General features: G+C 35.6%; 1 protein-coding gene across 3 annotated transcripts in view; it reads left to right on the top strand.

Annotated features, from left to right (window-relative positions):
* The first annotated feature begins 7,192 nt into the window (after nt 1-7,192).
* The window catches only part of LOC149080216 (protein kinase C-binding protein NELL2-like), a 192,184-nt gene continuing 183,284 nt past the window's right edge, over nt 7,193-16,092 (top strand). For 2 of the 3 annotated variants that reach the window (XM_089239276.1, XM_089239273.1), the window contains exon 1: nt 7,193-7,910. In XM_089239276.1, the coding sequence (XP_089095402.1) occupies nt 7,853-7,910 (58 nt within the window). In that variant the 5' untranslated portion in view covers nt 7,193-7,852. The remainder of the gene's footprint in view (nt 7,911-16,092) is intronic. The other variant, XM_089239277.1, reaches the window with a different exon arrangement.

The raw sequence follows: 16,092 nt of genomic DNA, 5'->3' as shown, positions 1-16,092 counted from the left end.
AAACCCAATTAGAAAGGCGTTGCCCTGTCCCTTTTGATGCCAACAAAAACATTCCACGTTTATAAGTGCAATATTCAAAGATATTCGAATTCAAAAAACGGAGCTAAGTTGGAAAAAAACAGTGTTAAGTGCGGGTGAAACGTAGCGAAGATGATGAGATCATCAATGTAACGAAAGCCAATAAAATTGTATTGCAGTTTGGATTTTTGTTCGAAGAGAAAGAGATTGGTAAGAGCACTTGAGTAGCCGATGGGTATTAATGGGGACCTTTTTTTTTTTGGTAAGACACCCATGTCAGAAGAAAAAAAAGAAACAGTGAAGGTTGATTAATACAGAAATCAAGTAACCGATTATCTCCATTATGGACGATGAGAAATATAGGCACGCATGACATCTTATATATACGGGGTGATTATAAAAAAACTATCCCGACATATGGGCCCCTAACTATCATACCATTCACAGAAACTAAATGAAATTTTGACATAAGGTATTTTGAGGTATGCGCTCAAGAATGATATGGAAAGCAACAGTGTCACTCTAACAGTTACGGTTACAGTGAGAAAATTTCGAAAATATCAAATGGCAACACCAAGTTTTTTGTATCTGAATGCGATCTCCATACTGAAAAACACTAAATAGCGTTGGAATGGCACCTGTAGCACGAAAATCCCCGGAGCTAGGCAAGGAAAAAGTAAAAAGGACTTTGCCGTGCACCAGAGTATTAATGTTCGTTTCATTCGTCGCACCGTTTCTTCGGCTGAGATCCCAGCCTGATTAGTCCTCCACAAGGTCATGTGCAAAATTTGTGAAACACAATAAAATGCTTTATTTTATACTGCTTCTCTGTCCTTATTGGTTGTCCTCACTTTTAGCCTATCTACCGCCGGTGATTTTCATGCTACAGTTGCCGTTCGAACGCTATTTAGGGTTTTTCACAATGGAGATCACATTCCAATACAAAAAACTTGGTGTTGCCATTTGATATTTTCGAAATTTTCTCACTGTAACCGTAACTGTTAGAGTGACACTGTTGTTTTCCATATCATTCTTGAGCGCATACCTCAAAATACCTTATGCCAAAATTTCATTCAGTTTCTGTGAATGGTATGATAGTTAGGGGCCCATATGTCGGGATAGTTTTTTTATAATCACCCTGTATATAAAAGTACGGAACTTCCGAATTACTAAACCTCCCTTCCATATTTCCTCATAAAAGAAATTGATGCTATTTCATGGTTTTCGCTCGTCCAAAGGCGGAAAAACAGTGGAAATCGCCTATTGATTGTCGCAATGGACTAATCACATTCTTATGAGAAAAGCATACGGTACTCGACCTTTTTGACTCGCAGAGCACCGGTTAAGAACCGCTGCTGCAACACATTCTCATGTTTTGCACTCACTCATTTTCTAATAATTGAATCATTATCCTATATAGAAAGCCAGAAACTTTTCACTCCTATTTTTCGCAAGCATGTCTTTTATCATAGTCTTTGAAGGTAGAAAATCCTACATTAAATATACGCCCCTTTTTTTCTTTTAAAGTGATAGATTTTTATTTTACTTCGTAATATATTATTATTACGTGCATTGATCAAGATATACCAAAAAAAAACATATAGAATAGAACTTGGCTAATTCAAACTTTTATGAACTCTCTTTGAGTTTTCTATCTAATTTAATGTTGTGAAATTTCTTGTTTAATTCGAACTTTTTTCGAATTTTTTGGATAATTCAAAGACAAAGGGAAATAAATCATGATTTTTGTATGAGGAAATTTAGTTTGGAAAAATTCTGCAAGAAACTAGACTTTGCTATTCTCAATCAAGTTGTTAAGCTATATATTTTTGAACACGACTAAAAGTTCGAAAATTATTTTTTCCTCTACTCTTTTTTTGATAATTTAATGCCCATTTTATAACATTGCTTAGCTGGAGTGCACACACACATCGAGACTGTGTACCACTTAATACCGATTATGCTTTTCCACCTATTTGATCATTTTTGTCGCACCACGGTCATTTGCTGCACACGACGGCCAATTAGACCGCGCGGGGACCTCTATTTATTGCCGATTCCGAACGGCAGGCTGGTTTTTCATACTCATGGAGAGGTTGGTGAGCTAACCTCTCGATGGGGGACTCCCTGCGGTAGCAATTTTTGCTGCGGTCAAGTCGCCGTTTTTTGTTGTACCCCTGTGTCAGGAAAGTTTTCTGACAAGGACGAACTGGGTATCGAACTCGCGACACCTCTAAACATCCTTTGGTACTTTAGGCGACCATCTTATCGACCGGGCTACCGCGCCCCTTTTCCACCTATAGATCAAGGTGTAGCATTCAAAATCTGAATCTTTCTGTTGTCATTAAGAATACTGAAAGTATCGGAAAGTTCAGTTAATGAAAGTATATTGATAGTATAAGAAAGATGAGCAAAATTTTTGTTGAACAGTTTTATAACAGATGATCATAAACTGTTTCCGTAAATCAGGTTTTGAACGTGACCAAGAAATTCTGCAGTGATGTTGATTCTAGAACAGTGAAATAAGGTAGCAGTTAAAATCAATTATTATAATTATAAATTATTAAAATTTGGGAAACACTTTAGTAACTGATGGTAAAATGTTAATAACTGATAATTATTATCGTATGGGAATGTTGATTATTAAGTTGCAATATGTAGTCATTTTCACTTCAAGGATAGATTAATTTCAACTTTTCTTTATTGACTTTGGACTTCGAATTAACCAATTTAAGTTCGACGGTATTCTAAAAAAAAAAAGTAGAAGAATATACATAAACATTTTAATACGAATGGGGAAAACTTCAATTAAAAAGAAAATTTTCTGATTATTTTTTTACATTTCTACCATGCCAAAATACAGCTTAGTTTGGTATTTTATCACATATACTTTAATACATTATATTTTTATGTGAGTCCAACATTATTATTTTCATATTTCTTACAACGTCGTTTCGATAATTTGAAAAAAAATATATGGTACACTTGGAATACTATATACACTTGGTTTTTCCCATGAATTTTGTCCAAATTATGAAACAATAATACGATGTCAATTTCACACGCATGTATGTATTTTAACAGTCTAATTTTTGCAAATGGTTAATTTTTCACAAAAACGAAAATTTATAATTTCCAATACTGAAAATAGTTGACAGTATACGTGTTTCTTTCTTCGTCAATAATTATTTTTTTTCGTAAGTCGATTCTCGAGTAAATTTCATTTTCACAATTTGAAAAAAAAAAAACCTGTTATATACACTGAGTCGCGGCCACAGACGTTTTTGTTTCTTGAACCTATTTTTATCCGAATCAGTTATCACTTTGATAGTATATTTACTATTTTTAATATTGAAGCAGATTTTCGGCAAGACAATGCTAACGGTACCAAAAATTCTACATCCTGAGAGATACAATATACGACATAATTTAAGATGTAATGTAGTAAGATCTCGACGAGACAATAACTAAATTCAACATTGTACGACTTCGCGTTCAAGAGCTTGATTTTAATACTAGATAATTTAATTCTACGTGCAGAAGATTTCTAATACTCAAACTCTTCACCTCTCGCCGTTCATCACGTGATTGTATTGTGTGCGGCTTCATCTTGTTACACTCACTCATACCTGCTCTTTTTGAATTATTTATTACTCATATGACACGTTAATTTGTTTCGAAATCATAACATGATTTTTACTCAACACTTTTTGTCTCCATCAGATTTACGCTCGTGGTGCTCAATAGACATGAAACATAAGATATTCTTCATCAAAACAAAACTTTATGATTATTTTATAGAAAAAATTTGTTTTTTCTTGTTTTCACAGGGAGAAAGCCTCTACAAACAACTCTTAAGTTGATAAAAATGACATTAAGGTTCATTAACTCTTTCAGTACTGACGGTAACTTAAAAGTGCTACTTTTTTAACCCTGTAGCATTCCTTACGTCTTACTTACGTTATTGGTTGTTCCAGATGATAGGGCAAGTGTAGGACAACTACTGAATATGATCAAGATCTCTTGATGAAGATTTAATTTCATGGTCACCATTGTAAGCAGTTATTGCTGCAATTTTACAGAGATGTATTACTAAGAAAATATTGTAAGTGATATGATATTTCCCCTACTCTCATTATTGATTCAAATTTTGGTTTGCGTCAACATTTTTATAAAATAATACCTATGTTTATAAAATACCAAGTAAATTTGTCACTCGTACTTACAATCGTTTGATCGTTTTTGTCGCACCACGGTCATTTTCTGCACACGAGAGCTAATTAGACCGGGACCTACAATTTATTGCCGATTCCGAACGGCAGGTTTGTTTTTCGTACTCATCGTGAGGTTGGTGCGCTAACCCCTCGATGGGGGACTCCCTGCGGTAGCATTTTTTGCTGCGGTCAAGTCGCCATTTTTTGTTGTACCCCTGTGTCGTACTTACAAGTACCGTCAGTATATGGTGAGGTGTAGATTGCATATAAACAATGGTCAACTGCAATTAAAGCGCTTATTTCAGAAACCCTATAACTGACAAAAAATTCGAAATTGAGTTAATACTTGTTTCTTGTAGTTGATTGATTGACGCTTCGTTTGGTGCAGAAACTCACCGAAAAAAACGTTTTTTATACCGCCGTTTTGCGTCCTGAAATATTCTTTTAGTGCAGAAACCCCACAAGTGACATCACTTGAGGGGATTTCTGCGCTAAAAAATTGAAACGGTTGACAGCATGACGTCATTGACGTGTTTCATCAGATCTAAAAAGATCAAACAGGTCGTTTCTCTGATTATTCTGTGTTTCGGAAGTATGTTTTGAGGGTTCCAGTGATTATTTTACGTTCTCTGTTTTCAAAGTTTGAAAAAAGTGTCTGTTTAATCGCAATCAAAAGTGGAAACTTCGAAGAAAATGAGAAAAGGTGTCATTAATTCAGGCACGTACAAACGTAATATACAGTGAAACGCGAGTATAACGATAGTCTATTACACTAAACCTGCTCATAACGATATTTTCTTTGGTCCCAGCGGAATTCCTATTTAATAGGAAATAGCGTAAATGCCCAAACTGTCTACAACGATAACCTGTCTATAACAGTATTTTAATAGGTCCCTACAGTATCATTATATACAGGTTTTACTGTAATATGCAAATCGTAAGTTTAGGTCAAGAATATGTTACTTATAAAGGTAAGAAAATCACTTAGAAAAGTCTCCCTGACAAAATAATCGCAAATGTTCTGCCAAGTGTTTAAAACATGTCACCAAAGAAGTTTTGAGTGTGAAATTTCTAATAATTTCTACTCAATGGAAAGCAAAAGCATACAAGATACATACATGTCTTCGAAAATTGATGGCCATTCTCGTACAAAAAACTGTTAACTCTGATGAAACGTCAGGAAGGGGCATTCGAAAGGAGAAAGAATCACATTAAATATCTACGTACGAACACCTATTTGTTACAGACTTTTTCTTATTTGTTATGGGCATCTTTTTCTCATCCACCTCGCTGCACATTTTGCCTGTTGTGGCCTTGTATTTGTATTTGTATATATTCAGTCATGGTTTACCTGGAAAAGGGAAAGCCAAGACGTTCATTAATGTCTTGAGCATGCCAACATTTTCTTTGAGAAAGACCAATCACCCACCTGAACCACTAACTACGAAAGCCTATCCTGCTGGGAAAATCCCAATCAACAAGAGAAAAACATGGATGATCTGCAGAAGCTCGCTGAATATACATGTTTAAGCATCGGTTATACCACAGACTAACTGAATTCTACTACATGATTTTGAGTTGGCCGACATCTAAAGTTGAAATAAAAGAAGATTCTGACTATATAGACTATATATGCAGAATAGTAGATATGATATTACATATAATTATTTTATTTCTACAAAATATCTGTAACTGACCAAAATAAAATTTAATGTTATTAAAAAGTCAGCTTTGATTTTTAATTCTAAATGAACTTATTAATATTATAAAAATGATAAAACAGTGTTGTAAATTTATTTTATTGCGGAAACTTCGTATTTGCAGAAGCTGGAATTTTTTTTACCCCCTTCCCTAAACCTTAATGAATATATCACGTTTCCATTTTATGCATAGAACCACCTTTCACATTCAGGAGTTTCGCTTGTAAAAAATATACCTGCTTTTAGTTTAGTTAGAACGTTTTTCTCGAATATCTCAAAATTTGAAATTCTGCGCTTATGGGTTTTCTGAAATATGCGCTTCAATTTTATCATCATTTGAACGGCATTTTTCTTTATTTGTAGAACTAGTAAGTGAGATTTTGATACAACGATACTCTGCGGACAAAGAGAAAAATCCTAAAACAAATTAGCATATGGATTATCGTTGTATCGAGAGACAGAGCATCATCGTAATGCACCAAATTTATGCTGGTCTTGACATATTTTCAAAATCCACGTCATTAGCATCACCTTTGGTATTTGTTCGCTGCAAAAATTATAATTAATATGTAAAATTCAGTTAGATCTGTAAAAGTGTTTACCGCATTACACGTTTGTTTTCTACACCCCACAAAGTGTTCCCTAACAAATGTATGAAACAAATTATGGTTTTATTTGTGGTAAAATGAATAAATAGTCATGTGAAACTGTATTAATCAACATATTTCAATTGGCATTTTTAATTTTTATTGTAAGCGTATAGCACTGATAATAGTTTAGTATCAGATTAATTAAAGTACCAGATTAATTAATTCGTTGCGTACTCGATAAGTTTTTTTTTTGTTTTTAGGCTTTAATTAGAACTAAAATAACCTATATCTAAACATTTACTTCAGAATTATTAATTATTTCATTTTTTCATAATGTGGTAGATAGAGTTAATTGCTTTAATAATTTTTTAACTACTTTAATAATTTTGATGGAAATCGAGCTTCTGATACGAGAAAAAGTTGTTTAATTCGCTTCTTTAGTTAAAAATAATTAACTACGATTTTGAATATACTTCATTTTTGGAGTATTGTGTGTAAAAATATATATAAACGGTTTTTTTTTTTCGTCTGGAAATTCTCTGCTAAGATGGAAGAGCTTTTACAATCGATTCCCACCGCACCCTCTGCCGCTATAGTCGACTCGGCCGGTATTGAGGCGGCGCGCTAGTCGGTAAAAGCTTTGCTGTGTGTGTGTGCCGGTTATTATTTTATATGAGATAGTGACAGAGAGAGCGCTCGCGCGCAAATTTCTTTGGATACGCGACAACTGCTCTCGTGAGTGAGTGAGTTTTGTCCACACAAACGCCCCCATCCAAGAATAAAGGGTGATGCATCACGCTGCTGCTACGACCGACATACTACCAGACAGCACGCGGACGCCCGGTGCGTACCACAAACAGAGCGAGCATCTCCAAAATTAAACTTGTTTGTAGACACCGCGCGTCCAATCGGTGCAAAAACAAGAGATCACGTTTAAATTAGCTGCAATTATTATTCAATACTTTTTTTAGGACACTTAGCATGCGATTGTCATGTGCGTTCGTAAAATTTGAGAGATGTGAACTTCACGGATATTTATCTTATTATTAACTAGACGTTTCGGAAGCTACAGAGCACGTGTTAGTAGTTTTTTTTTTTGCTCGCGTGCTTGGATATCGGAAAGATCGTGCGTGTTTTGTTGGTGATAATTTCTGCGAGAGGAATGCGAAACATTTTCAATGGGAAATGATGAAATAGCGCGTCTCGATCATGTTCACAAAGAAAAATTCTTTGGAACTGCTTTCGCAGAACATATCGGGTTACGTAGTCCTTCATGAGCGATCTGGACTCCTGTCCCAAAAAATAATTTTTCGACTTTTCTGAATGCAGAATGGCGATGGTCTTCGTCTTCTGCGGACTAATAATAGATGTTTTTTTCAATATAAAAGGTAAGCTTTTCAAAAATTCTCATTCTTATTTGGATGTTTTTGTGTTTGTTTTTAGACAAGTTATTTTGCTAAACATTGATACGTTAACGATGAAATTTATATAAAGATTTTGTTCTCGAGATATATGGATATGTCAAGCATGATAAATTTCAGTTTTATCAAATTTATAACGTACTAAAAATCCATATAAATATCGCTCGTTGTCGATTGGAATACTTAATCTTGTGAATTCTCTTTGAATTGGTTGATAATCGAATTTAAAGCTGAAATAAAAACGTATATGATAGTCATAACAATGCATACATAATTATGCATGTGGTCATCTGGTTGGCCTACGTCATTCACGAGCTGTTAGTTGATTGTTGACGCCGTCCATGTATGCCTTTCAACATATATATATACGCTCCAAGGTTGAAATATTCTATCTGCTTCCATAGCTTAGATGGTAGAGCACTCGTCCGGCAAGCGAGAGACCGGGGTTCGTTCCCCGTGGGGCAGTGATGAATTTTCTTCCTTGTAATCTTCATCTCCACAAATAACCAGTCTTTCGATGAATCTTGTATTGTAATGATAGTCATGCTATTCTTCCCCCCCCCCTCCCTCCCTCCCATGGATATAACTGATTGGGCGAGTAGTCAACTGAAAATCCCAACAAACGTTTAACTGCGCTAAATGATTATTTTATTACACTAACATTCTAATAATCGTACACGCACTGTTACTTACATTACGGTCTTATCTTCCGCTAAGGCCAGGATCTACAGTTTAGGGTAGGAATATAGTGGCAGCTGGTTTCCGAATCTGCAAGTCGGCACGATTACGGATTGATTCAGAAACCAATAACCCGCCGCCACTATGTTTGTACCCTTAGGGTACGAGCATAGTGCACGCTGGTTTCCCTTTAGCCACATGCAATGACTCCTTTTTCATTTATCACCCGTGCCCACCCCGCCTCCAGAATATCCCAGGACCACCTCTCCCGATTGGAATATACAGGGTGATTCCATAATCCTCCTTGCCGCATTTTACTGCCGAACCGTTAATTATAGGCATACTTCCAATTAGAAAAAATATCCAAATAACGTATACAACTCAGATACGTCATTCATGTTGCAAGGGGTTGTGTAGTTATTGAAATGAAAAAAATTGACTTTTTACACGGATACCCTGTCCTCAAAAATCCAATTAGAAAGTGGTTGCCCTGTCTCTCCTGAGGCCAACAAAAAAAATCTGTTCTTAACAAGGAAACGCTCCCAAGCTAAACTCATGGAATTCGACGAAAATTTTACAAGAATTAATAGATGGCTCAAAATGTGTACTGTGAAAAAATGTAGCTGCGGAATTGCATTAGGAGAGGAGTAAATTAATGTTGAAAATTGGGTCTGGTATGCCAAACCCGTACAGTTAGCATCAATTGGCGACACTGCATTCTTGAAAATTAGCGAAAACAGCTAATGCGTTTATACTATCAAAACGTGCTTTATGCTGCATTTAGAGGCGTTAATATTTTAAAAATAGCTTCTTTTAAAAGAGTATCACTCGAAAACTAGAAAATGCAGATTAGATGCCTCAGCACTATCTTGCATAGTTTACAACAGATATACGGCCGTATTCACCGACACAGTTTAAACTGCGATCGCAAGTCAAAGGATTAGATATCGACACGGTCAATTTTCAGTTTTCACCTGCGGTTGTAGTTTAAACTCTGTCGGTGTATACTGCCCGTTATTGATTACAATTGATTCGGGTTGAGTGAAAGGGTTAATTTCTTTATAAATTGAAAGTTACAAATACGAGGCTCATTGAAGAAATGCAGAAACATATTTTACACCAGCTACAGGGAGCGAATATTTTGGATGCACAGTTTTGTTTGCAATAAATGTGAAATCAACAGGATTCTCGAAATACCCAGGATTCGCTTCTGTGTATGAGCATGCATGCCATGAATATTTCCACAAGTTGACGTAGCGTAGTGAACAAAACTGGTGGTGTGCAATGTATTGTACTTTAAAAATATTGTCTCGATGAAAAAAATCGATTTGTATTTCTTCAATCATAACTAAATCTGGAAATTTTCGAACGAAATTTTTCCACACCCGAAAACCGTACCTATCAAGCGGTTGTATTACAGTAGATGAATGGTTTTAGGTGGCATCACAAACACATGAACGATTTTACCCGGTGGCGTAACACTATCAGTCATCATTGTTTTTGAAGGGTGACCAAGAATTCAATGAAAGTACGGTTTTATCGGGTGTTTTTTTAAAATACACAGATAAATATTCGCGCAGTTCTTTTGATCCCCGATTTCGAAGCAACGGTATAAATATTTTCAGCTTGAAACATCCGCCGAACTTGGGTTCCGAATTGTCCTTTAGGTTCAGAATACACAATAAATAAAGGCGATAGCAGCATTCTATCTTTGCTTATTGTTGGCATTACAGTATATGAATGGGTCGTAGCATGGATAGGTGTGCAGCACTTTGAATCTGTTTTGAACCCAAAAAATCAAGCGTTCTCCCCGAATGAATTTCTTTTACTAAAACCCGATTGATCAGTAGTAAACATCTATAGTTATCCTTCAACTGCGAATTCTTTAAAAAAAATACATCATTTACATATGCTTTTGAAGCATTTACAATATGATCCTCTTCATAAATCTTCTTTTGAGCTATCATTTTAGTAATTTTTCTGCTAACAATTCTACATTTGTTTAAAATTGGAGCCATTTCCAGAAAGCTTTGAATGGCATTTTTAGGGACAGAGCTTTATTACAAGCCCAGCTTTTCAAATCCGAGTCACGCACCTCGCATCCTGAAACTGCTGAAAAACATTTTTGAATTTTGTATAGTTTATGCTGCTTATCACCAAATTTGTTGACTTGATTTTCCCACAAATACATTTGAGACAAACTTTTTACAAATCTATACTTGCTTTGAACAGATTTTAGTGTGCGATGTTTCATTTTTTTACTGCAACGCCAGTATTCCACGGCTGCTCTTTTAGTTTCAAATGGGATATACTCTGGACTTCCTCATTTAACTCTTCACCTACATACATTTTATCATTTTCATCCATTTGAGAATCAGAATTCTCAAATTCATTTTCGTCAACGGATGACTCGAAATCCAGAGTGTCTTCTACTTCATCACTAATCAATTCGCAAATAGATTCAGGTTTTTTCAAAAATTCCATTATTTTATTTTTTAAATTTATTTCACCACCTGTAAAATCTGTCAGCTCCATTCTCTTGAACAGAGAATTCGTGGTACAGCATCCACACCACGTTGAACACATTAATATGTGGTGCTATTTTCTATTTGAAAACCACAGCTGGTTTAAAAAAATAGATTCAAAAACATCGAGGTATACAACAATGCAATTTCATTCGAAAGACTTTTCAGCATTAAACAAAACAACAAAAACTTATTGCAACTCGCTAATTTGTTTCACTTATATAAAATAAGTGTAGGAAATGCACGATTAGATTAAAAATATGTATTCAAACTCAATTTCAAACACTTTTGAATGCAAAATACCCAAAATTAACTTCACAACAGATTTGAACTCATTCGGAGCAAACATGGACAGTTCATTTAAGAATTTGCTACTTTTCTCTGAATCCTCACCAAGTAGGGTTGCATTTGGCGTTAAAAATGTTGATTTGTATTCATTTTTTACAGCTTTTCTGTTGCAATTCCGCAGCTACTTTTTTCACAGTACATATTTTGAGCCATCTACTAAAGCCTGTAAAATTTTCGTCGAATTCTATGAGTTTAGCTTGAGACCGTTTCGTTGCAAGTGAAGTATTCGCTGAGATATTTGAATTCAAAAATCTGAGAAAAAATGAGAAAGAACAGCATAAACGAGGGAAAGAAGCGTTTTCTGTTAATTTGTTGTTCTTCCCAACTTTTCTCCGATTTTTCAATTCTAATATCTCTGTGAATGATACACTTTGAAACGTGGATTTTTTTTCCTCAGAAAAGTCACTACAATTTTCCCATAGGATTTGTGATGACACGGAGTCAATCTAATAAAGTTAATTTTTCTTATTTTAATAACTATACAACCTTTTGCAGCATGAATGACGTATGAGTTTTACACGTTATTTGGATACTTTTTTAATAGGAAGTTATGCCTCAAGAATCAACGATTCTCCACTAAAATGCGGCAATGGGAATTATGGAATCGCCCTGTATAACCTATTACGTGTTCGAGCTTCTTTCTAGTTCACTCATCAAAGACACCAAACAACCGATGTAAATATTCGTTGAAAAATATGTCGATACAGAATAGTTTTTAAAGTCATAGAAATAAAAACTGATTTTATAACTGTTTTCCTGTTATCTCTCATCCTTGAATCAGACATCCACTAGTCTTGAATCAACATTAATCTTCATAAGAAGAGTAAGTTGGGAAAAAAATTGCAATTCTCATATTTTAGCAAAACGGTACCACCTGTTGGCAGTACTTATACTATCATGTATGATAAATTGAGGTATTCCATTGAGCAAAACAGTAGTACGAATTATAATCAATAGAAAATATCATGCAATTGAGTAAAATAATTGCAATTTTTTTCTATGTATTCTCAATTGAAATTTAATTTGATTAATTAGTTCTTATTTATCTTAAATTCTATGGTTTTCCCAAAATTAATTGTAGGAGTTCCTGATTTTGTACTCCAAGGTATAAAAACCAAGGTTTAGATTGTTGAATGTGTTTTATTCACTGAAGTGCTTTAATAAATTTATTACGCTGCGTTACTCGCAAAATATAATCTCAGTTATTGTCAAGTTTGTGCAACTCGGTGAATGTTCGATATACAAGAGAGATTTTCAATTATATATTCAGCCTTTGACGCATTGCATAAGTTTGTCATTCTGACATGAGTTTTATCAGAATACATCTTTAAAAAATGAGGAATCCTGCGTTTGTGTGTAAACATAGTGCGTCCGTATTTCCGATTACGAAAACCCGCGTCGTCTCCGATTAGTTAAAAACCCGAATTTCAAGATAAAAGTTGGAAATTCGGATTTTTAACCAATCGGAGACGACACTGATTCCCAGAATCAGAAATACGCACGCACTATGTTCACACCCTTTGGCTTGATAAGTTTTCGAAGAGTTTCTGTGGCTTTCAAATGAGAAAAAACGAAGTATTCAGCAAGTTTCTAGTTATAAAAATTATTTTATGCAGACTATGTTGCAGCGAAGAAATAAATTGCGAAAATCTGAAATATAAAAATATCAATATATATAAATTCTCACATGGGCGAACATGTACGTTTCCCTAAACAAGTCACGTATTTTGCACTTTCGTATTTAACCAGAAAATAGAGCAGTCTGTGCATTGGTAATTTTAGCTCGAACTAATGTAGCTTCAAGGGTATACTGTCAGACAGACAGACCTCTCTGGATCAATATTAATTTCATTACCTCCCAGTGGAAAAAGATGGGAAAATTTTTTTGAACTCGTTCCAAACTATAGGATCATCATCCACGCTATGCAAAAGTTCATTATCTGTACCACGAGGATATCCTCGCCGACCGACCATCACCCTCTCCAACTAGCTAAAACCGGAGTTTCCGTAATTGAATTCATTTACGACTCTCTCTTCAAAGCAAACTTTCTGAAACAGTGCTCGTTACCTGAATACCCGTATTCAGGTGATTAACTTTAACACTTTCACCAAGAACAGTGTCGACTTGTCAACACCGTAGTTTTGACATCATCCCAATTGTAATTATTCTATTATGGTCTTTCGTATCACCAAATACTAGAATACAAATTGAAACTTTCATTCAAGGGAATTCCATCCCTTATTATAAATTTTTACATATTGAATGACGAGAAATAAATATATTTCTTCAAGCGCAGCTTTTCCCCCCATATATTATGATTTATTAGCTCAACGCAAATGCTGCGGTGTTTATGGACACACTGCAAGAAAAAATATAAGCATATTTCTGAGAAGATAAATTTAACATGATAGTAATTCTGTTTCATATTCTTGTCCTATTAAAATTTCCTTAAAATGGGCAACTTCATTATCGATGCTTGAATGCAGCAAAATTTAATACTTTCAGCACGAATGTTCTAGTGAGAGTAAAACAATATTTGATCTTGAAATTTGTAGTAGAAAAACTTTTCATTTTTCACTATCGGTTTATCATGTTCTCATGCAAAATCTCTATTAGAACTCAAACATTAAGTTCAGTAAATTTAAGAAGTAACTACTTCACCAAACACCATCTCCAGCCACATAACTATATTGAAATTTACTGCCATTAACGAGTTGAGTTGAAAATTAAGGGTGGTGGTCTCCTCAAGCACGTTAGGGAAAATATCTTGTCTATATTCTTCCCCCCCCCCCCGGATTGAACCTGGGACCTTACGGCAACCATCGAAGTGGTAGACGAGCATCTTACCACTGCAACACCCGGGCTATATAGAAGTACTGACAGACTGAAGTCCATTGTGAAATCGTTCAAGTAAGTCACTATCTAAGGGTGTGAACCTAGTGCACACTGGTTTCCGATTTTGCGAGTCCGGGCCGATACGGATTGGTTAGAAAACCTGAAATTCAAATTTATAACCAATCCATAACGACATGAATTTGCAGAATCTGAAACCAGCGTGCACTATGTTCGTACCTTAATGCAGGAGGCTTTCACAATGACTTAAAGGTCTGGACACACATCCGCACCGTGCCCGACACGTGTCTGCCGAGTGTAGATCATCACTCGGTAGATGAATTGGGCAATACTAAGTAATGCAGGAGGATTCTTATAATTCTACGGACAGCTAAAAGAACTAATAAATCGGTTATCGAAGAAATCAAGGCTGACTATTCTCTAGAAGCAACAGTCACTAAATAGAAACTATCTTACTTTGGTCGTATAATGCGTACAGAAGGCTCACTAGAAAAAATAATGTTTGGAAGAATGGAAGGAAAGAGGAGGAGGCAGACCGAGCACCAAATGGATAGAGGTGGTGTTGCAGAGCACAGGAATGTTAGCTAGCACAACTAAGACATGTTGTGAGTGACAGATCAGAGCTTGGACAGCCATGATCTATAGTCACGAGGAGTCGGAATCGACTCGATGGTTCCTAACAATAAAACGCCGTCAGCAATTAGTATAAATTATATTTTGATGGTGCTGCCTTGGTGGGGAGAGAGCAACTAATAAGTAATAATTCTGGATTACTTTCATTAATTCTGAATTTTCATCAATTCCGAAATTATTTTTTTATTAATTTTGAATTTTCATATTGGTACTGGAATTATTTCTTTCAATTATTTTTATTCCATCACTTCTGAATTTTTCATTAGTTTTGGAAATGGTTTCTCACATTAGTTTAAAATTCATTTCACTCGCCCTAACTGTATGAGTGACCGAGTGATTGATGAAGTGACTAATTGTGGGAGTGACCCTATTAGTGAGTGCTCGATTGATTATATGAATGATTGACTGTATGAGTGGTCAGGTGACCGAGTAAATGAGTAAGTAACTAAAAGGGTGAGTGAATGATCACGTGAGTGACTGTATGGGTATCCAAGTGAGTAGGTGGGGGACAGAATGTTTCAGTGAATATAGGGTAAAATGATCAAGTGAGTGAATGATCGTATGAGTGACCAAGTGCCTGACCATATGATTTATCAAGTTACTGAACTTATCAGTGATCAGGTAAGTGACCAATTGAGTAACCATTTTCATGATCAAGTTAGTGACCGTATGAGTGACCACATTCACCTGGTCTCTCACACGGTCACATTCTGTAACTCAGTCAGTCCACTCGTTCACTGATACAGTCACTCATACAATCACTCACCCCTTCACTTTGTCACTCATATGGTGATTCACCTATACAGTCACTCACCCACTCACTTGGTCACTCATACGGTCACTCACTTATTCACGCCTATGGTCACTCCTACTGTCACTCACTCTATTATATAGATAGATTATTTAGAGTTATGATTTACACTAGTCATAGCCAATTCGCTATTGCTAAATTTGCTGAACATTTTGGTCACACCGAACAAGCTGCGTTAATATCTTGAAGCAGACGACATAGCCAACAAAGATCGGTTGAGCTAACAACCAGCGTATGGCAACACACGGAAAACTGTGGTGTCGAGGGGACGAGCCGAGTCACGACCAACAAACAACCGAG

This window comes from Pholcus phalangioides, unplaced genomic scaffold (assembly GCF_987345545.1).
Source record: "Pholcus phalangioides strain wild (caught in Gottingen) unplaced genomic scaffold, Ppha-v1.0 ptg000011l_1, whole genome shotgun sequence".
NCBI lineage: Eukaryota > Metazoa > Arthropoda > Arachnida > Araneae > Pholcidae > Pholcus > Pholcus phalangioides.
This window is presented reverse-complemented; position numbering and strand designations above follow the sequence as displayed.